The sequence below is a fragment of the Dendropsophus ebraccatus genome, chromosome 5 (assembly GCF_027789765.1).
Source record: "Dendropsophus ebraccatus isolate aDenEbr1 chromosome 5, aDenEbr1.pat, whole genome shotgun sequence".
Lineage (NCBI taxonomy): Eukaryota > Metazoa > Chordata > Amphibia > Anura > Hylidae > Dendropsophus > Dendropsophus ebraccatus.
This window is the reverse complement of record NC_091458.1, coordinates 122,432,321-122,456,261: the sequence shown is the minus strand read 5'-3', so window position 1 is coordinate 122,456,261 and position 23,941 is coordinate 122,432,321. Positions and strand designations below refer to the sequence as shown.

At 42.9% G+C, this 23,941-nt stretch overlaps 1 protein-coding gene across 1 annotated transcript in view; it reads right to left on the bottom strand.

The window, feature by feature from the left end:
• The window catches only part of LOC138794189 (uncharacterized), a 316,322-nt gene that overhangs the window by 132,315 nt on the left and 160,066 nt on the right, over window positions 1-23,941 (bottom strand). Inside the window, exons 65-72 of the mRNA XM_069972965.1 lie at window positions 23,694-23,840; window positions 21,997-22,181; window positions 10,489-11,039; window positions 10,207-10,379; window positions 9,233-9,391; window positions 6,040-6,255; window positions 4,556-4,775; window positions 1,951-2,043 (exon numbers count right to left, since the gene is read on the bottom strand). Coding sequence (XP_069829066.1) covers window positions 1,951-2,043; window positions 4,556-4,775; window positions 6,040-6,255; window positions 9,233-9,391; window positions 10,207-10,379; window positions 10,489-11,039; window positions 21,997-22,181; window positions 23,694-23,840 — 1,744 coding nt within the window. The remainder of the gene's footprint in view (window positions 1-1,950; window positions 2,044-4,555; window positions 4,776-6,039; window positions 6,256-9,232; window positions 9,392-10,206; window positions 10,380-10,488; window positions 11,040-21,996; window positions 22,182-23,693; window positions 23,841-23,941) is intronic.

Genomic DNA, 23,941 nt, shown 5'->3' with positions numbered 1-23,941 from the left:
GATGATGGCAGAGGGACACTGAGGGACACAGGGCACTGGAGGGACACTGAGCATCCCCCTGCCATCATCCTCTCCAGCAGCCACTGCCCGCACAGCTCTTATAAGCATTTCCCATAATAAGTGTATATTGGTAATTTTTATAACTTTTGGGGGCAATACAATACTTTAATAAAAATTTTCACTAGACTTCTCCTTTATGCATGGTTGTTGGTATTGGTAAAACACTTAACTGATGTACTGGATAGTGATTGTTACATCCATAAAATCTCTTTTTATAAAACTGTCTTCCTTTAACTTTTAAATCAAAGTACTCTGAACCACAGCTATTCACTTCTCAGCTCTGCAGAATATTTCTAGGCATGTTTTAATACTATTATCTCTTGTAAAAGATATGGCAATCTTCATTTACATTCGGAAAGTGGCAGTAAAACATTTACCGGGATGTACGTTTCCTGATGGAATACAGCTCAGTATAATAGTCCACTTTCCTCTAACATTACGTATAGTTTAGTTCAGCATAATTTGTATCCCTGAATATTAAGTATACTATGTAAAATATCTTTTTAAACTGATGTGTTCTACACAGAAAAGCCCAAAACATAAAAATAACAAAATATAAACTTGGAAGATATGGTTCCCAGCAGCACAGTATAGATTTACTGTGCAGCTCGCAGAGCATACCAGCATTGTCTACAGCGGAGGCTTTACAAAAGAGAAAAAGTGGTTTTATTACGCTGCAGGACCTTTAGTGGCCTCTCTGCCTGTCAATCATCCCCGAACTGCATGCTGACAGGCAGAGAGCCATGACTTCTATTACTACGGCAAGATTACTAGTTGCCGTCCCTCTCCCGGCCTCGTGTCACGCAATAAAACATCTTTTTCCCCTTTGTAAAGCTACTGCAGCCGTGACTGGTATGCTCCGCCAGCTGCACAGTAGATCTATACAGTGCTCCTGGGGATTATATCGGCACAATCATGACGATTGGTTTCCTTTAAAGGGAAAGTTTTATTCTGTGTTCCTTGCTCCCAATGGCAAGGTAAGAAGAATGCAACACTAACCCCCTCCCCTCCCCATTATTACCCACTTACCGTTGTGGAGGCGGGGCTTACCAAGACATACCAGGACTGTTAGCAACTCTGGAGGAAGCAGCAGGTAACCCCAAGCTTTAACACCCCCCCCCCCCATTGGAGAGCGCACTGCATCTGCCCCAGCAAGGAAGGGGGCACTTAACCCCCTTCCTTGCTGGTGCAGGTGTGGTGACAGAACAGTCTGGTTCCCAGGGGTAAAGTCCCTGGGAACCAGACTGTTACTCCTGTAAGGGGATTTTAAATATCCCGCTCAGAAGCAGACTGCTTTCTGCTTCTGGGTGGGAAGCCCGTGCGCTATGCACCACTCCTTACTGTACAGCCCCAGAGGGTTAGTAGTGATGCTACTGCATCACTACTTAACCCCTTACACACCGTGGACTGGACGCACTACACCCGACCCTACCCGAACATACCGGCTCCACATTAGATGGTGAAATACACCACCTCTAGTGTGGAGTCAGTCTGCGACCCATGTGGGACTATTTTAGTTAGTCACACATGATAAATCATGCCTACTATGCGGTTGCTCAAAATTTTGCGACTTTTCCACTCCAAAAAAATGGCCTATATTGCTAATAAATCTCCCTCATAGGGTAAGGGGGTAACAATATCCCTTTAATGTACTAATTTCCACTATGTCCTGAAAGGTCCCGAGAGAACACAACAATTGGTTGAAAATGTAGCAAAGACCCCAAATACTTCCTTTTTTTTTTTTTTGAACATTCCTCAATGTAGTCAAAGGGAAACCATACATTTTTTGCCCATGTGAACATACCCTTATGCTGCCACACATGTAAACTAGGTAAACTGAGAGCAAACATCTGATACAATAATGTTACTTGAATATGGAGCACAATCTACCTTCATCGTCTTGCTTTTCACCATCGGGACTGCTTTTTGGATTATATACTGAAGAACCATAGGAGAATATAACCGAGAACTCAATCACAAGTCCTAAATAACAAAATAGAACTAAACTGTAAGACTGGTAAATGACAAAAGCTTTTTCCCAGTAATTGAAACACATTACAAAGTTATGTCATAATCTTATGACATGCCAACCACATGTATGTCAAAAGGTTTGATCTAGAGGGGGTCCAGATGCTCATACTGCTACCAACCACTAGAAAAGGCAAGGAGAAATGCCCGTTTATGCTTTTCTCTCATCTCGCTGCTCATTGCGGAAGACAGGTTTCATATAATTACTATAGATTTTGTCTTCTCCAGTGAGCAGCGAGATGGGAAAAGCTTATGTCAGTTCTTCTCCTGGCTCATTCCACCTATCGGTGGGAGTCACCCAGACAACAACAGGGTGAAAGTTTTTCTCTACTACATGTCAAAAAAATTTGACAGTGACACTTTAAACAGGACATAAAATAAATATAAGATCACAGCAAGTTCCCATGTAGACTCCTAAAGGCCATTAATTTTACAGTTTTCGGTAGAATGTATGTAATAATACCTTTTAGCAGTAAAGCACATATAAAATATCGAAAGTATAATGGAAAATGAGAAAAAACATCACACAAATTCTTAAAAATATGTTTAACAAATAAACTTGATTTAAACAAAGGGTCATTTTCTGCTGACACATTCTCTTTTAAGAGATTGTCGGAGCTCATGAACCCCTGTCCATCTATTTTATATGGACCTTATTAACTGGGCTCCAACTGCTTGGAACAGCTCCTTGTAGCTCCAAGAAGCACACAACGCTAAATGTCCTGTGCTGTCTTGGGTCTAAGCACAGGACATTTTTTGGGGAAATTTTACTATTGGTAATAAATTTTTGTACATTTTTATTATTGCTTTGCAACAAACAATTGGCAATGCATACATCAATGACAGCTAGCTTGTCGTGAGTTAATTCACACATCATGGCACATCATACAGTACAGAAGGTCTTTGGCACGTCATAACATGCAGGAGCTCTATGATACGAGCTCAGGAGCTGAGCTCACTCCATAGAGAGCGAGGAATGGCTGCTATCAGCAGCTGAGTCCGTACTGTTAATGACGGGATGCAGCAATCGCGCTGCTGCCCGCCATTAACCCCTTTTTAAGTGTAAGAGACAGAAGTTCCTGTCACTATCCGATCGGAACTCCCACACAGTGTGACTGCGGGGGTCCCAATAATTTCCCCTGACTGCTGGAGGAGTTAGACTTACCTTCATGTGTTCCGATTGGCGATCTTCTAATAGAGTCTGCCTCAGGCAGACTCTATGGGAAGATTGTTGCTTATACTGATTAATGCTATGCAATGGCAGTGATCAGTATATGTTATCCAACGAATATAATAGTCCCCTAGGGGGACAAAAAAGTGTAAAACTAATTTTAAAAACGTTTAAAAATATGACATAACCCTTCTAGCAATAAAATTTTACATCACCCCCCTTTCCCATTTTAAAAATAAAACACATAAAAATAAACATATTATATATCCTAGAATGCGAAATTGTCGGATCTAATAAAACATAATATTATTCACGCTCAGTGAATGGCGTAAGGGAAAAGAAGGAAAAAAGCACAGGGCTTGCAGATTTTTTTAGTCACATTATTGGAAAAAAAAAGGTTCATAAAAAGCGATCAAAAATTCCCATCTACACAAATATGAGATTGTGGGGCAAAAAAATGACGCTCAACCAGCCCTGTAGGGGGAAAAATAAAAGCGCTATGGCTCTTAAAAATAGAAGCAGACTGACATAAACAAAACAAAACAAATACTGACAGACAAATAAAACATTAAAAAACAAACAAAAGTAATAAAAAAAAGCAGACTGACATAAAACAAATACTGACAGACAAATAAACGGTAAACTAATACTAATATTTTCATATCAGACATGAAAGAAATTGGTTGGCTATTCCCCTAAATCATAAAGGTGGCATGTGATACTGTTCATACAACTATATTGATATTTTAAATAGTTTTTTAATAGTTATTTTAATAGACTTTATATATTTATTGAGTGTACAGGTTTCTCTCTCTCTAGTACTAAATATTATATATAGTATTCATAACAAAGAAAAAGCTGCTCAGTATGAGTGGAAGTACTTTCTAATGTACAACTGCAATGAAAGCTGCAATAATAGTGAAAAAATACAATTAGGGTATAAACCCACACACCGTATAAGCAGCGTATTTACTGCTGCGATACGCAGCAAACACGCAGCAAACACGCAGCAAATACGCAGCAAATACGCAGCAGATTAGATCTAAATAACTGAACACAGCATCAAATCTGTACCAACAAATCTGCTGCGTATTTGCTGCGTATTTGTTGCGTATCTGCTGTGTATACGGTGTGTGGGTTTGTACCCTTATAGACATTACATCAATGATCACTATTCTAAAGATGCATTTTCTGCAATATGTAGGCTTAAGAAAGAATCCTGTGGCGTCCCATTTTTTATTCTACTATACAACATACATTTTAGTGCACATATATATTTAACTAGATTTATGTTACCTTTGTCTGGGTCAATGGAGTCTATCATTAACGGAAAACCTCTCTCTTTCACAGCCATGGGCCACTCCACTGTTAGCATGAGCTGTCGAAAGTTGTGCTCATAAGTACCAAGGTACGACACTAATCCTGCTGCCATGGCTGTACTTCCAGGGATCCCACTGAGCCTGTCTGGAAGGGAGCTTACAATAGCAGCGTATTTCTTGTTCTCCTTGTCAAGAAGCTTCAAAGAGATTAAAGATATTATAGACAGTTAAATAGAGTTGTCAAGTTATATGTCACTTCATAGGCTTGAGCTCGGGGTGGGTTATCTAAAAGGCTGGGATCTTTACAGGCTGCTTCTATATTGTTATTTTCTTAGCCTTAAAACATCACTCATTTCCAGCTTGCAGATCTGCGTGAAGTAAACCGAAAGCTACATCCTTCCATTTTTATGCGGCTTAAAGAAACTTGTTCTGAATGCACCTAAGAGAATTCAGCGTTCAAACCTTTTTTCTACATTTTATTTGAAATATTTATACGTTTATATAACTTAGATGATGTCCGTATCTGTCATCAATAAAGATAACAATTTCAAAAGTAATAACTCCTGTTTATTTTATAATAGTTGGGTTGCAGAGAGAGGGCCCTTCTGTAGCCAGTGATTGGCTGAGCAGGCTGTCGCTGTTAAGAAGTAGGTGGCGGAGAGACGAGCGGGTGACGGGATGATGTCACGCTAAATCTCTGAAAACTGTCTCACATGTTATTTTGCCCTGTAAATCTAAAAACTGGGCGTGCACCTTTTAAAACTGCAATAGCAGAAACATTTATTAAATAAACCATATATTTTTTTTTTTTGGCAGATATTGGATTCTGCAAATCGGCAGCACTTTGTGGCAGTGGTAAAATAGCTAAAATACCAGCCAAACGCCAGTTTTTGAAAACCCGCCAATCTTAGGCCATAGTTTATATACAGTATACTGTGTAATACATACAAAAATAATACATATATATATAGAGAGAGAGAGAGATACACACCAGCCAGACAACTGCTTTTATGAAAATTATTTTCCCATGATAATCATTAGTCATACATTTGAGACATATAGCTTAGAGAGTACATGTAAAAAAAAAAATTTGACATGTCATAAGTTATTGATCCCACCAAGTCTCAATGCTGAGGCCTGCTGAGATCAGGAGATACAGCCAGGCAGAGGACACGGCAACAACTCTATTCAGTAGCCCCAGCGGCTGCCTGTCCATTTAGGTAGACTCATAGGCTACAATTGACGGACTCAGCTGTAATGGATATACGGCTGGAAAGTGAATAGCACAGCTGCCGCTATCTCTCCCTGGCTGCATCTCCTGATCCTAGCAGGTGTCAGCAGTGAGACCCGGTGGAATCAATAACTTTTGACAAGTCTGATGACATGTCTAGACAGGTACTCTAATAATACTCGCCACTATCTTAATTTTAGCCTATGTTCATTAGGTTATAGGAAACTTACCAGAGCTATTTTTGCTGCCTGATCCAGCCTTTCGGCTATTTCAAGAGTTCGTTGTTGTTGCTTGTTTTTATGCATGGTTGCTTCCTCGAAGCCTTTCTCCAGGTCAGCCAGTCGTAAGAGAAGAGCTTTCTTTCTCTGCTGTAAAGTTGTCATTTTCTGTTCTGCTTCTTCTAAAGCGATAGTCATTTCTGACACCTTTTTTTGTAAAGGCTTTACCTACAATAAGATATTAAGATTGGTGAAAAGACAAGTTATAACAAATGCTAAATGTAATGAAGGTACTACTTCTTACAGAACGGAAAGGCAGAACATAGACTTAACAAAAACTACAACACTTGAAAGCAAAGAATATAAAGTAGCTTGTAGGAGTGCTCAAAATGAAAGCCTCTTCGCCTCTTCTTCCTTTGGTGTCATATGAATAGAGTTTGACCAGGAAGTGGAAGCAACATAGAAACATAGAAGATTGTGGGCAGAAAAAGACCACTTGGTCCATCTAGTCATACAGTATAAGTGGCTATAAGTAGGTTGGCTGGTTGGCTATTCACATAGGCCCTTTAGTTAATGGAATAGATCAAAGTAGGAATGTTGATAGGGGAAGTGAATGGCACCATGCCTTGCATTAAAGAGCAGTGAAGCTGTAATATGAAAGGCATTATGGGCCACTGTAGCTGTGTGCACTATAGCAATGAGCACTGTGGTTGGCACTGTTGCTGTAGACATTATAGGGTATTAGAAATGAGGGAATTATGGCTCAGGGCACTTTTCGGCATACAAGACACTATGAGTGGTATTAAGGGCTGCTCAGATTGTAGGCACTATGGAGTACCATGGCCATTGTGTAGGCACCATGAGTGGCATATGATATGGGGTACTATTGCTGTGGATACTATACATATGGGCACATTATGTTTGACATAATGTGAGTGCTATGGACACTTTTGAATCTATGACTGATAGTTGTTAGAAGTACAGGTTTATATATTGTGTGGCAGTGACAGTGGTGAGCGACTATAGTGTTGTTTGAACTAGTAAGCAGTATCATCATTAACAATTTTGAATTCTAGATGCACTTGTATATGGCAGCTGGAAAGTAGCAATTCATCTTACAGATAAAAATTTACATTAAAATTACACATCTTTCTCTTCTACTTATTCTGAGAAAAAAAAAGCACAATCTCTTTCAATACCAGTTACCAGGCAGGAGATTTATTGAGGCAACTCTTTGGGGGATTAAAAGGGAAACCATCAGCAGGCTAGACGAATCTAACCTGCTGATAGCCCCCTATTGCACAGAAGACATCGAGGAGGAAGGTATGTGTCTTACTGCACCATTCCAGTGTAGTAACTACTTTGCTCCATGATCCAGTAAGACTGTTAGGAGCACTGGAGCAGCCCTCAGCCTGGTCCACTTCATTAACTATAATGAGAAAATGGCGGCAGGGCTCCTAACGGGGGCCCCAGTGCTCCTAACGGTCTTACCAAACCGTGGAGTAAACTACCAACTGCACGAGCAGATGTACGTAAGAGACACACCTTCCTTCTCGGCACCTCCTGTGCGATAGGTTACCAGATTTGCGATAGATTTGTCTAACCTGCTGATAGTTCCCCCTTTAATGATCACTGATTTATGAATATTGAGCAGCATTTTAATCTATGCACAATAATCTCTTATATCTAAAGCAAACTTTCTAACTATTATACTCTCTAGCAATCACTTAAAGGAAGTTAAATGATTCTGATTTATAACCTTAACCTACAGGGCCCAGTACATTTGCTCTACCAGTGTGTAAATTCCACAAATGCAATTCTTGTCCCCCCTTGAGAACCAATTTAAGTCAACATTATGCATGAGCCGAGCGTGGAATTCTCTACTCTCTTATTTAACTCATTAAACTTGCGCTGAACATCTTGCAATTAAAATTTCACACATATTTCTTCTTATGATTGACACTTGGCCTTGGTAAAAATTAGTTTAAATTGGTTTTTTTTGAACACATGAACAAACGGTGATAGATTCAGGAATGTGTTTCTTCTCAGATAATGTGTATCAGCTCTCTGAACCTGATGACTTTCTAATAGATATCATAATGTGAGATTTATACACCATTTAAAGTCTGTAAAATATTTAGAGTAAGAAATATAGGGGAGAGCCAAGCTTTCCCTTCCCTCGCGATAACCAATAGATAAAAAGTTACAATGCTACAGAATAGATTGGAACTAGAGTTGAGCGGACTTCAAGAATGCTCGAGTTCATCTGAACTTGAGCGTGCAGCATTTGATTAGTGGCGGCTGCTGAAGTTTGATGGATACAGCCTTTTTGCACATCGGCAATCCACTCCAAGGGAGAATTGGACATGTCCTAGTATAGACTTTGATTGTGGAACGGAGTAGCCAATAGAAGTTTATGGGCTCCGTGTTTTTTGCGGACGTCACAGATGTCATAGTTGGCCATAGATAAAGACAGTACAGACCAAAAGTTTAGACACACCTTCTCATTCAAAGAGTTTCCTGTATTTTCATGATTATGAAAATTGTAGATTGTAGAGGCATCCTAATCCATTCGGCTTGCATTTGGTTTGAACATCATTTATTTTTCAACATGACAATGACCCCAAACACCCATTCAGGCTGTGTAAGGGCTATTTTAATATGAAGAAGAGTGATGGGGTGCTACGCCAGATGACCTGGCCTCCACAGTCACCAGACCTGAACCCAATCAAGATGGTTTGGGGTGAGCTGGACCAAGTGAAGGCAAAAGGGCCAACAAGTGCTAAGCATCTATGGGAACTCCTTCAAGACTGTTGGAAGACCATTTCAGGAGACTACCTCTTGAAGCTCATCAAGAGAATGCCGAGAGTCTGCAAAGCAGTAATCAAAGCAAAAGGTGGCGACTTTGAAAAAACTAGAATACTGTATTTTCAGTTGTTTCACACTTTTTTGTTAAGTATATACAGTAATTCCACATGCGTTAATTCATAGTTTTGATGGCTTCAGTGTGAATCTAAAATTTTCAGAATCATGAAAATATAGAAAACTCTTTGAATGAGAAGGTGTGTCCAAACTTTTGGTCTGTACTGTATATATTTTATTTTATTTCCTTTTATTTCATGTTTGAGCTTCTGCTTCCTATATTTTGTCTAGACACATCATTCATATTTTAAGAATAAAATTTACTTAAATTAAATAAAATTACCTTAGAAGTCAGAATCCTGTAATACTGCACTGCACCTTGAAGCCATCTCATAAGACTTCCAGCTGCTGCATTACCAGCTGATTTCCTCTCCATGTTCTCGGGTGTAAACTGAGTTTTCTTTGTGTTTGTTTCAAGAAGTTCCAGTGTAGACTGAGATAACTAAAAATAACATTGTAAAATGTTAAAAGAACATCAATAAAGTGTCACTGTCACCCAAAAAAACTTTTGACGCATTAGAGACATGTTAAAAGTTTTTATCAGTCAGAGTCTAAATGTTCGCAACTGATCAACAGAATTAGTGGGGAGAGGACCATGCTAACATGTGAACCTCTCCCCGTTCTTTGTCAGTGAAAAAGACGTGCCCCCCCTAGGCCTTATTCACATGTCCCACAAATTTTCCTGTGATATGGACAGTTTTAGGGCGTACTAATTTCTATTGGGCCATTTACAAGATCACGAGATCCATGCCATAAAAAATGTCCTAGTTCAGACCAAGATCACGGCACTGATCCCCCATAAAAATCAATGAAATCTGTATTCTTCATTGATTCCATGGATATGGCATCAGTAAAAAACACGGAGGTGATGTCAGTGATGTGATGTTAACTTTATTATAACTAGCATTGTACAATTTTAACAAATCTGTGGAAAAAACTGATGCTATCACAGATGTTTTTTCACAGATCACAAAGCTAGCTAGTGGACTTAAATCACGGTGCTTAAAATTCACTGGACGTGTGAATGAAACCATAGACTTACATTATGAGGCCGTCTTGTCACGTGACACAGAGCCAGGAGAGGAATGCGCTGAGCCCGGCTTCGATCGGTCAGAGTCTGAATTTTTACGTGTTTCTCTCTAACATGTCAAAAGTTTTTTTTTTTTTTGTGACCGTGCCTCTTTAAAAAGAATCTCACACAACAAAGAAAAAAAAACTTTACTAAATTCTAATACTGAAAACTAACAAAAATATCACCTGGGAATTGTGGAAAGTTGATAACTCATTAAGGAAACGATCTATATTGGCCATTTGCCTTTTAGCTCCCTTTGCCCATGTAAGATCAGCATTAGGTGACTTTAGAATAATAATGATAGATGCCATCAGCTCTTCAATGTCTACGTCTGGCTTCTGCATTGCACGCAGTTCTCCTGTAAAAGAAAAAATATTGTTCCTGTTTCTGCTTACACATTATGGCTGTTGTCCATATAGCTGTTGGGCTTATAAATATTGTAACAAGACAAAACCGGTGATGCTTACCTAAAGCTGTTATGTCCATGGTTTGAACCAGTTCCTTAATATTTTCTATTATAGCTGAACATTTGAATTCTGATTTCTCTAGAGCAATTTGATATTCTGGGAGCAGAGATCTGAACTTCTTGATCTTCTCTAACTGTCGATGGACAACATGGATCTTCTGTTCCACCACGGCCTTGTCCTGAGCAATCTGATGTAAGATTTTCAGTGTTCCTTCTTTGTGTTGTTCAAGTACAGTCTTTTCATGTGTAAGGTCATCAGTCAGTTTTTCATGCGTTTTAAGCTTTTTATCAATGCGACTAAGAGTTTCCAAGGCCAGCTCATGTTCCTTTTGAATTAGGGTATACTGATCTTGCAGAAGGGCTCTGAAACACTGAACAAATTTCTCAAAGTTTGCATTGGTTATATGTCTATAATTTTGACAAGTTGATTTGGCATTCTCAGTAACAGAAAGATGCATTGATGACAGAAGATGACAAATATTTTCAATTTCCTGCTTGGTCAAATTGTCCAAATCTTGAATGTGATAGCTTGCATGTTCTACTAGGTCTTCCCTAAAAAATGAAAGTGGCACATTAGTATGCATGCACTCTAGACAGGGTATATGCACACTGAGTAAATGTGGCCGATAACTCCGCAGTGATTCCACCACTCATCCCTGCTCACACCCGCTTGGCTCCCCCCCCCCATCCCATAGACTTCATTCTATGGTTAGGCCGATTCTGCTGTCCTGCCAAAGGATTGACAAGTCAATTCTTTCGGCGGACAACGGAATTTCAAGTGGGAGCGTGGGGATGGGGGGAGGGCGAGCGACAGAACCTCTGTGAAGTTATCAACGACATTTACCCTAAAAGTAAAGCATTAAACATAACAGAAATGAAAATGTATTCATTGTTTTTTCTTGCATATTATAAGGTCTATACAATACCTCCAGCTATATACTGTGGATCCTTGAAAGGTGGACAATGTAAACAAAGATAAATGTATATTATTGACTGATTTTTAAGGGCACAGTCTAAGAGGGTGAAAAATAGCAACTGCACTCTGAACCTGGTGACTGAAGTGCCAAATTTTATGAAACTATTGTATTGCCCCCCAAAAGTTATACAAATTACCAACATACACTTATTATGGAAAAAAGTTATAAAGTGCTTTTTCTCTGCACTTACTACTGCATCAAGGCTTCACTTCCTGGATAAAATGGTGATGTCACTTTCTGGATAACATGGTGATGTCACGACCCGACTGTGGGCTGTGCGGGCTGTGGCTGCTGGAGAGGATGATGGCAGAGGGATGCTCAGTGTCCCTCCAGTGCCCTGTGTCCCTCAGTGTCCCCCTACCATCATCCTCTCCAGCAGCCACAGCCCGCACAGCTCTGGCAGTCGGGTCGTGACATCACCATTTTATCCAGGAAGTGAAGCCTTGATGCAGTAATAAATGTAGGGAAAAAAAGCACTTTCCCGTAATAAGTGTATATTGGTAATTTTTAAATAACTTTTGGGGGGCAATACAATACTAGTGTTCGCCGGACTTCTCCTTTAGGCCGGGTTCACATGTATTTAATAACAACGTCCGTGTTTGCGCAAACAACGGCCATTATTTGAAAAATAACGGCCGTTGTTTGTGCAATTACGGCCATTGCTATGAAATACGGCCGTGTTTTTTTTACGTAGTGTGAACATAGCCTTAAAGTAGTGACTCTAACTATGTTTTCTAGGTGCAAACTGAATTGTATGCAATGTTAATAACTAAGTGGCCATAAGGAAAATGGGTGATACACCAGAAAGCTGACTAGAGTACAGAAGGTAATACTGTCTGAGTCAGGGTCGGACTGGGCCACCGGGGAGCCGGGGGATCGCCCGGTAGGCCCCACCCCCTCCTCCCTCTTGCAGGGCCCTTCCCCTAAGCCAGGGAGCTGCCTTATATCGGGAGCTCCCACACTGCTGGGTGAGTCAAGCACCGTATCAGGGCCCGTTCTTTCTGCAATCATGGGCCCTCCCCTCCCCCTGCTCACCTGACTCCCTTACATCTGCTCCAATCCTCAGTGCTGCCCTCTTCCTGCCTGTCACAAGATGCCGAGAGCAGCAGCAGCAGGGCCCCTCTGTCCCCCCTCCCCTCTGCAATCACGTGACTCTCCTGTTGCTGTGTGCAGTCGGTGCACAGGACAAGGGGGAGAGGCTGCAGGCTGCTGTGCCTGGCTGGGAGAAGAGAAGATGGAGACAAGAAGACTGAAGCATCCTGCCCTGCTGAACATGTGAGTGTTTGTGTATATTCTTGTCTATCTTTGTCATCAGTGTGTGTCTGTACATGTGTCATGTGTTTATGCATGTGAGTGATATATGTGTGTGTGTGTGTGTTTTCTATCATGTATATAGTGTATATATTATGTGTAATCTGCATGCTTTTGTATCTGTGTACCTATGTTGGTGAGTCTGTGTGTGTGTGTGTTAGTATGATTAGCAGGCCTGTATTTAGAGTTCATGCTGCCCTAGGCACTTTGCATGCAGAGGCGCCCCCCCCCCCACGTTGCTGTACATGCATGGTATATACCCTGGCACTTGGGTGCCGCTCTGCTTGATGCCCGCTGTTCTCATCAAACAGACGTGATGGAGGAAGGAAGGAGGCCGGGGACGTCTTAGTTTGGGGACTGGTTCTGTCCAGTGTTGGACTGGGGTACCTGGGGCTCACCAATATACAACCAGTGAGACACGACATGCTGACCGGCTCCTTTCCTGAATTCATCTGTATCTGTGACAAATCTCAGAACACTCTTCATTTATACAGCTCTCAGGGTATGCTGGGAGTTGTAGTCTCTGAGAGGACAACCCTTTAATAAATCACTGTGTGCAGAGTCTCCTGGTGGCTGCAATCTGTGGGTGACAACCATCAGCCCTGAAGGTCCAGCAAAACATCTGTCTACAGCCGCAGTTATCATAGGATTGTACTACTTTACTACAACTCTCAGCATATCCTGAGGGCTGCAGACTGTCAGTACATGCTGGGAGTTGTAGTGCCTGCAGCTGTTGTAGTTGGATCCTAGGTGCATCATACACTGGATGCTTTGTGGCACATAAGAATACATAGATCTGTGGGGGCTCAGTGCAGGGAAGTGACCCCAGAACAGCACTAATAGGGGATAGAACAAAAACATCTCCCCCTATATCTTATTAGTGATGTTCTGGGGTCACTTCCCTGCACTGAGCCCCCACAGATCTATGTATTCTGATATGCCACAAAGCATCCAGTGTATGATGCACCTAGGGCCCAACTACAGCAGCTGCAGGCACTACAACTCCCAGCATATCCTGAGGGCTGCAGACTGTTCTGGGAGTTGTAGTGCCTGCAGCTGTTGTAGTTGGGTCCTGGAGGCGTTGTGGGAAATCAGAATACATAGATCTGTGAGGGCTCAGTGCAGGGACGTGACCCCAGAACAGCACTAATAGGGGGGGGGGGGAGATGTTTTTGTTCTATCCCCTATTAGTGATGTTCTGGGGTCACTTCCACACACTGAGCCCCCACAGATCTCTGTATTCTGATCTCCCACAAAGCCTCCAGTGTATAATGCACCTAGGACCCAACTACAACAGCTGCAGGCACTACAACTCCCAGCATTTACTGACTACAGTCTACAGCCCTCAGGATATGCTGGGAGTTGTAGTGCCTGCAGCTCTTGTAGTTGGGTCCTAGTTTAAAAGTTTGGGTTAGTGTACTGTAGTGACCGCAGGGCTGTGTCAGTACACTACCGCAAACAATACACTGACCCATTGAGACCTCAATGGTACACAGGCTCTGCACACTATAGAAGTGATTACAGTGCAGTTACTAATGACTCACAGGTGACGTCTTCTCGAATTGCTGTCGCTAACTTTTTGCTTGCTTCTCCATCTGGCGCAGCATCATGAAGACTTCTCTGACCATAACTCGTCTGCAGGCGGGCAGCTGGGGGTGACTGGGGCAGGAGGGCAGCTGGGGGTGACTGGGGAAGGGAGGCAGCTGGGGGTGACTGGGGAAGGGAGGCAGCTGGGGAAGGGAGGCAGCTGGGGGGAGACTGAGGAAGGGAGGCAGCTGGGGGTGACTAGGGAAGGGAGGCAGATGGGGGTGACTGGGGAAGGGAGGCAGCTGGGGAAGGGAGGCAGCTGGGGGGAGACTGAGGAAGGGAGGCAGCTGGGGGTGACTGGGGAAGGGAGGCAGCTGGGGGTGACTGGGGAAGGGAGGCAGCTGGGTAAGGGAGGCAGCTGGGGGGAGACTGAGGAAGGGAGGCAACTTGGGGTGACTGGGGAAGGGAGGCAGCTGGGGGTGACAGGGGGAGCAGCTGGGGGAGCCAGGGAGAGCAGCTGGGGGAAAGGGAGAGCCGCTGGGGGGCAGGGGAGCAGCAGGGAGGGGCAGCTAGGGTGGCAGGGGAGAAGCTGGGGTTCTGGGGGAGAGGTTGGGGTTCAGGGGGAGCGGTAGGGAGGCAGTGGAGAAGCTGGGATTCAGGGGGAGAGGCTGGGGGCAGGGGGAGAGGTTGGGGGTCAGAGGGAGAAGCTAGGGGTCAGGGGGAGGGGCTGGGAGGCAGGGGAGCAGCTGAGAATGCAGGGGGGAGAGGCTGGGGGGGCAGGGGAAGAGGCTGGGGGGAAGGGGAAGCTCACAGCTGCAGCCCCGCGGTGCCGGATCTTCTCTCCTGCTCGGCGATGACGTCACATCACGTGAGCGCCGCCGAGCAGGAGACAAGATCCGGGACCGCGGGGCTGCAGCTGGGAGCTTCCGGCCTCTGTCACACTGTGTGTGCCGGAAGCTCAACACCTGCCCCGGACCCCGGCGCTGCATGGGGGGAGGGAACCAGCCTGCCTGCCCATCCTTCTCCCGGCCGCTCCGTCACCCCCCCTCCCCCTCCCGGCGCGGACTAGGCACCCGTGGGCCGGTGCCTACGGAGTTTTTTTTTTTTAAGTAATAAAAAAAGGTGTTCCCTGCGGGTGCTGCCCCCCGCATGGCGCCGCCCTAGGCACCGGACCACGGGTGCCTAGTGGCAAATACGGCCCTGATGATTAGATGTATATATGTAAGGTGTGTTGTGTCTGCATGTTTGTGTATGTCTTCAGTATGTCTATTTGTGTATATATGTATACAGTGTGTATGTCTGCAGTATGTCTATTTGTGTATATATGTATACAGTATGTATGTCTGCAGTATGTCTATTTGTGTATATATGTATACAGTATGTATGTCTGCAGTATGTCTATTTGTGTATATATGTATACTGTATGTATGTCTGCAGTATGTCTATTTGTGTATATATGTATACAGTATGTATGTCTGCAGTATGTCTATTTGTGTATATATGTATACAGTATGTATGTCTGCAGTATGTCTATTTGTGTATATATGTATACTGTATGTATGTGATGAGAAGTTCACACTTTGGAGGTCCAGTTGTGCAGGAGATCCGTGAGGCTTGGGCTCTGATCAGCTGAGGATTCTCACATCAAAGATGATAGGTGTTGTAATTGATATAACAGTAAGACTTTAATCAATGGATGACGTGTTTCATCAAATGAGATCATCAGATCTATTGAGGATTCCCTTAGAAACACATTATTTATTGATTTGTCTTACTCCTACGTCTACTACAACTCCTATCATCTGTGATGTGAGAATCCTGACTCAGCTGATCAGCGCCCAAGCCTCACGGATCTCCTGCACAACTGGGACCTCCAGAGTGCAAACTTCTTCTCAACTATTGTACCGACTCAAAAATAAAGATATAAGCAGCAGACACAGACACAAGTGGGATAATGCCCCCCTCACCAGACTGCACCCCCTCCGGAGCAGCAGCAGTATTAGTGATAGGTAGGATAATGCCCCCCTCATCTGACTGCACCCCCTCTGGAGCAGCAGTATCAGTGATAGGGAGGATTATGCACCCCTCATCTGACTGCACCCCCTCTGGAGCAGCAGCAGTATCAGTGATAGGTAAGATTATGCCCCCCCCCCTCACCAGACAGCACCCCCTCCGGAGCAGCAGCAGTATCAGTGATAGGTAGGATAATGCCCCCCCTCATCTGACTGCACCTCCTCCGGAGCAGCAGTAGTATCAGTGATAGGTAGGATTATGCACCCCTCATCTGACTTCACCCCCTCCGGAGCAGTAGTAGTATCAGTGAGGTAGGATTATGCCCCCCCTCATCTGACTGCACCCCCTCCGGAGCAGCAGCAGTATCTGTGATAGGTAGGATAATGCCCCCCCCCCTCATCTGACTGCACCTCCTCCGGAGCAGCAGTAGTATCAGTGATAGGTAGGATAATGCCCCCCTCATCTGACTGCACCCCCTCCGGAGCAGCAGCAGTATCAGTGATAGGTAGGATAATGCCCCCCTCATCTGACTGCACCTCCTCCGGAGCAGCAGCAGTATCAGTGATAGGTAGGATTATGCATACCTCATCTGACTGCACCCCCTCCGGAGCAGCAGTATCAGTGATAGGTAGGATTATGCCCCCCCTCATCTGCCTGCACCCCCTCCGGAGCAGCAGTATCAGTGATAGGTAGGAATATGCCCCCCTCATCTGCCTGCACCCCCTCCGGAGCAGCAGCAGCAGTATCAGTGACAGGTAGGATCATGCCCCCCTCATCTGACTGCACCCCCTCCGGAGCAGCATCAGTATCAGTGATAGGTAGGATTATGCACCCCTCATCTGACTGCACCCCCTCCGGAGCAGCAGCCGTATCAGTGATAGATAGGATTATGCCCCCCCTCATCTGACTGCACCCCCTCCGGAGCAGCAGCAGCAGTATCAGTGACAGGTAGGATTATGCCCCCCCTCATCTGACTGCACCCCCTCTGGAGCAGCAGCAGCAGTATCAGTGATAGGTAGGATTATGCCCCCCTCATTTGACTGCACCCCTCCGGAGAAGCAGCAGCAGTGATAGGTAGGATTATGCCCCCCTCATCTGACTGCACCCCCTCCGGAGCAGCATCAGTATCAGTGATAGGTAGGATTATGCCCCCCTCATCTGACTGCACCCCCTCCGGAGCAGCAGCAGCAGTATCAGTGATAGGTAGGATTATGCCCCCCCTCATCTGACTGCACCCCCTCCGGAGCAGCAGCAGCAGTATCAGTGACAGGTAGGATTATGCCCCCCTCATCTGACTGCACCCCCTCCGGAGCAGCATCAGTATCAGTGACAGGTAGGATAATACCCCCTCACCAGACTGCACCTCCTCCGGAGCAGCAGTAGTAGTATCAGTGATAGGTAGGATTATGCACCCCTCACCAGACTGCACCCCCTCCGGAGCAGCATCAGTATCAGTGACAGGTAGGATAATACCCCCTCACCAGACTGCACCTCCTCCGGAGCTGCAGTAGTAGTATCAGTGATGGGTAGGCTTATGCCCCCCTCATCTGACTGCACCCCCTCCGCAGCAGTAGTATCAGTGATAGGTAGGATAATACCCCCTCACCAGACTGCACCCCTCCGGAGCAGCAGTATCAGTGATGGGTAGGCTTATGCCCCCCTCATCTGACTGCACCCCCTCCGGAGCAGTAGTATCAGTGACAGGTAGGATAATACCCCCTCACCAGACTGCACCCCCTCCGGAGCAGCAGCAGAGGCAGCACTAAAGTAGTAAAAATTCTTGTGATTTTATTCACACCCTCCAGCGCGATGTTTCGTTTTAGCTCTGAGTAAGGCAAAACATTGCACAAGAGGGAGTGAATAAAGTCACAAGATTTTTGACTACTTTGGTGCTGTCTTCGCTGCTGAATTATTGTACCAAGTCTCCTGGATCTGTTGAAAGGGCTGCAAGCGGCATCAAGGTGTGCAAACCACCGCTAAAGTGACTGGCGGTGTTGGGCTTGTAGCATGACCGCCCAAGGTGAGCAGCAAGTTTAGCCACTTACACACATTTGTTCTGCAGTAATAAGCTATGTGCGCCGCATGGTGTTCTCTCTCTTCTACTAGTAGATGTATAAAATGGCAGATTACATTTTAAAGCCAGGTTTACACGCTGACCACTGATATGCCTTTCATGATGGTCCTTTAAAGTCTTATTCTAGCCCAACACCTTATGGTGAGGCTAGAATAAACAGTCATGGGTCTCCTCTGCTGGAGATTGTAATAGAGGAGCAGACTAGATGGTCATTTTTTCCTTCATCTTCTGAGGCTGTGTTCACACATGACATTTTTTATGTGTTTTTACAGCAATATTGTTGGAATTTCATTAAAGTTTCTACATAAATGGTGCAGTTTTACCACAACTGCATAAATCAGTAACAACTGTATAAGTGACTGGCAGTGCACTAGCGTTGCTGCTCACATACACAGCTCTATGCAAAGTCGCTGTACTATCGTGAAAGGTTTGGCACTGATTATGTCTTTATATATTGGGTGGGCCCCAAGAATCAATTTCCCTGGTGGGCCAAGGTACCCCAGTCCGACACTGGTCTGAGTTGTGTATTTATCTCTCTATTCATATAATACGCATCAACCGAAGGCTTAACCGTGCACTAACCAGTAAATGTCATAGGACGTTCTGCACAGAAAACAAAACTATATGCCCTTCCTTCAGTGCTTGTTTCATGGCTGATTCATTGCCCTCTCACAAACCAGAAATAAGTATGACTAATTATGTAAGCCTATCCCACAGCAATGAAATATATTATAGTAGCAGTCAATCATGTGACCTGACGACTATTTTCCTTATTAATTATGGAGAAGATTGGCAGGTAACCAGGGTAACGCAGCTGCAGCCTGGACTATGAATTTAATCTTTTCGCCTCCTCTATGGATTCAGTCTGGTCGATGGGTTTTGGAAGAGAGAGACCTTATTGAGAATGTTATGTGTATGTTTTTATTTCCCTCTAGCTATTAAATTTAAAAAAAAGCGTACGCCTGAACGCTTGTTTTGTGTGTGTGTGTTTGTAGATAAAAAAACAACATAAAACCTTGAGAGACCTGGAGCAAGAATTCTGTTTGCTCAGGCATTATAGCAGCTGATGAATTTTATCTTGTATGACATTTCTTCTCTCTATATTTAGATGACTTTGAAGCAGATCACATCTGGGTAACAGCGTCTGCTGCTCCTTTCTGACAGGCAGCATTTAATTATCAATGGGAATAAATAAATAGACACCTATGGCCATGGCTCTAGCTGTAGGTGAGGGAAGGGGCATTGTTCTTTTTTTATGAAAAAGTGGTGACATTCTGTTATATATATTCATATTCATGAGGTAGTGTCATGAGCATTCAGAAAAAGCAGACCACGGATCTTAAAAAGCAGTCAAATTCTGTGTGGCAGCTCCCATCTGCCCATACTAAAATCTTTATAAGAACAAAGTTAGTGTCAATGACTACTGCACAGGTCACAGAGCATGCCACCCACAAAACACTTCAATAGAAGTAGATGAATCATTGTCAGACTGCAGGTTCCTATGGTTCATATATCTGAATGTTGTTGACAGCAGTTCAGGCAACATGATCATCCTAATAATCATGAACTGACATTAGAGTAAAAAAAAAATCTACTATAATTTAATGAACAAATTTACGTAAGAAGTTTAACAGTAACAGCTTCCCTGATAATGTCTGGCATGTGCACTTGTATATATAGGGGTGTACTGAAGGGGTCAACCCAGCTGATTGGACCGGTGCTCGGGATTATGTTTAATCCCTTTCTCCCGCCGAGTGACGTTACAGACAGCATGTGCCGCCGCCATTTTGTTTTTTTTTTGTGAATTTCCTTAACAAATCGGCATGAATTTGCTTTGCAGAATAAAGCGAATTGACAGGATGATTCGCACCAAATCTTGATTCACCAGATTTGCTTTGCTTATCTCTAGTTCTTACAACCAGAACATAGCCTTATTTTGGTCTTATACTGGTTTAAAAAAAATGGCCAAATACACTAAGTCTCCCCCATCTGTGCGCTCAAATAGAAGACAGTCATTTGATTGTGGACGCATTGAAGCCACACACTGTACTGGCCAGGGCTTCCTGCGTTTGGTCTCCTTTTCTTAACCAGCACAAGACTAAAAAGATGCCTTCAGGAGACTGGACCTAGATACAAGTAAGTATAACTTTGTTTTACAGCATGATAAAAAAAATTCAATGTAATTACAAACTTTCTTTAGATTGATTTAGATTTTGAAACTTATTACGACAGTGGCATTTTAATAACTAAAGTTGGTTTAAACTGTACCATAACTTCATGCTAGAATTCTGTCATATTTTTGGCGCATGGTGACACACCTTTAGCCATATCCTTTTACTGAAGCTACACCCCTTGACCGCACCCCTTTTTGCTTTTGATGCTGCATATCTTGTTTTTCATGACTTTCAGGCCCAAACACAAGGAGGAGTAAATTCGAAAAGTTATGCTGCATGTTTTCAGCTTGAAAAAATGCAGCATAAAAAACATGCAGGGTAATACACTGTTCGAAGGCTGCGTTCACACTACGTATATTTCAGTCAGTATATGTATATTTCAGTCAGTATATTTCAGTCAGTATTGCAACCAAAACCAGGAGTGGATTAAAAACACAGAAAGGATCTGTTCACACAATGTTGAAATTGAGTGGATGGCCGCCATTTAATGGCAAATATTTGCTGTTATTTTAGAACAATGGCTGTTATATTGAAATAATGGCAGTTATTTAGTGTTATATGGCGGCCATCCACTCAATTTCAACATTGTGTGAACAGATCCTTTCTGTGTTTTTAATTCACTTCTGGTTTTGGTTGCAATACTGACTGAAATATACTGACTGAAATATACGTAGTGTGAACACAGCCTAATTAATGTGAATGAACTCTAAAGGCCCTATTACACCAACAGATCTGACGACAGATTATCTGCCAAAGATTTGAAGCCAAACCCAGGAACAGACTATAAACAGAGAACAGGTCATAAAGAAAGACTGGATTTCTCCTCTTTTCAAATCCACTCCTGGGTTTGGCTTCAAATCTTTGGCAGATAATCTGTCATCAGATCTGTTGGTGTAAAAGGGCCTTTAGGGTCCATTCGCACATACGGTATTGCAGTAGATTTCACACGGCGAGTTGCACAGTGATACTGATTACTATTAAGGTCTGTGACACTCCATTTTCTCAGTGGATTTTCTTTCTGCTGCAAGAATGGAGTCCATAGCATTGTAAAACCTAAGTAATTGTGCTGCTGGTGTAGTATAAAAAAAAAAGTGCCATACTTACCTTTCCGTGCTTCTCCGATGCCTTTCGGTGCTGGCTTTGGTCCCCCGCTCAGTGACAGCCTGCTCAGCCAATCACTGCGATGTCCTGACACAGCTAGTGATTTACTGAGCAGGCTGTCACTGAGTGGGGGACGGGAGAAGGCATCTCAGACTAGTTTTTTGCATCTCATTATAATTTTTATACTAGTAAAAAGACATCTATACAATGCTGTATGTGCTTGCCAAGCCAATATTTCAGGTATAGCAGTACAGAGACATTTCTACTTAATATGAAAGATAATCAATAACGCATAGTGAGCCAAAATCTGGCAGTTACTAATGGGTACTTACCTTAACCAGTAAGGGACATAATAAACGCTTAATGCATTAAAAAGTGATGAAAATTCTGTACACCATTTATAAAATGTGGAGCCTGTGTCACTCCGAATGAGAGTCCAGCGAATGTTCAGCTGCACAGACTGCAAGAACAGATTCCAAGCATTTTCTTTGGAGTATGTCAGCCCAGCATTAGTTACCTGGAAAACATTTGATGAAAACACCTCAGCTAAGAGCAAAATGACAAATGGAAAGTCACTTCCACTGACTGCTGCTCCATTCAAAGCTCTCATCTGAATGGAGAAGCATTGCACACACTTGGCCGTTGCTCTATTCATTGCTCATGGAAGTGCTAAAGATAGCAAAGTAAAGAGTACTTGGCTATCTTTAGTACTCATACAACAAAAGAATGAAGTGGCGGTCATATATGCACGCTCCATTATTCAGACAGAAGCTTTGGGAGTTCCATTCTTATAATATAACACATATAACAATATGTGAACAATATGTGAACTTAAAACATGAACCCTTACTATAACTTCTGTACTATTAGAAACATTTAGAAACCACAACAAAGGCAACACTTGACATTGAAAGGAGAAGTCCATTAATTTAAAAAAACTGACAGCCGGCAGAGGCAGGGGGGAACGCGATAAACAATCATTACTCACCTCTCCCCATTCCATTATTTTCTCCCGAGTCATGGCATCATCAGAACTCGGGGGAAAATGCCTTGCAGGGGGGTTCCAGAGCCTGTGACCTGGCACTTCGGGGAAACAGGGAGAGGTAAGTAGTGGTTGTTTATTATGTTCTCCCCTGCCAGTTTTATTTTTTGTTTTCAATCACCGGACTTCTCCTTTAACCTTTTAGAAATATACATTTTAACCAATACTTTATGATGTGTCAAAAAAAATATATATATATATATATATTTATATATATAAATTTATTTACTTATTTACACATTTACCCCATGCGCTATCAGATAAAACATTTAATTTAATGCTCTTGATGCTGACATCTCAAGAAAGATAAGCGCTCCAAGGATGTATGGATAACATGTATGGATAATACCGTAGAGCATGGAGATCCAGGAAAGGGGCTCTTTTTCAATGGTTTATGATAAATTTCTCAGACAAGTACTTACTGTATGCAGTAACTTCTAAAGAACTGTCAGATTTGATTTAGAACACATCCCCTATAGGTTCCTCTACCCCCCAAAAGTAATTTATCATTTTTGTTTACAGTAAAAAGTAAAGAGGGAAGTGAGAAAGTTAGTGCAACCTTACACTGGTTGAACCAGGCAATAATGATGAGGATCCTTAATATGTATTACCACATAAAAGTAATACCAGTGATAATATTAAACATACTCTGTAGAGAGAATTTAGGCATAAACTAAGCTCCTGCATTTATCCAACTGTAACCAATCACAGCTCAGCTTTCATATCTTAATGGGGTCTGGTAAAATGAACCCTGAGCTGTGATTGGTGGCTATGGGCAAACTACACCAATGTTTATTTTACACAGATTGATAAACTAATTTATCAATCTGTGTAAAACAAAAAATGGTGTATTTAGCATTTTGTCTACAAAAATATGTCTGTCCGAGAAGAAAAATCATGCACATATTAGTCGCAGACAGATTGATAAATCTGGGCCCACATTTTGTAACCTGATATTGGATTTGTGATTATTTTGCTGGACTATACCTCGCTTCTCATGGCATTGGTTATTGTCGCCTGTTTTTCTAGTGTAAAAAGATGTGACACAGATCCAAATACAACAAATTCAGTTACGTAAACCAGTGCAGTAGGATCTATTTGATCTTCTGTGAGAAGGAGGAGAATCTTCTGGCCCTGAAAAGAACAATCATTGGAATGTAAAGATTATTATTATCCAAACATTTGTGGGACAAGTAAAGCTTATTAAAAAAAAGATGCATTTAGAGTCCAAACTA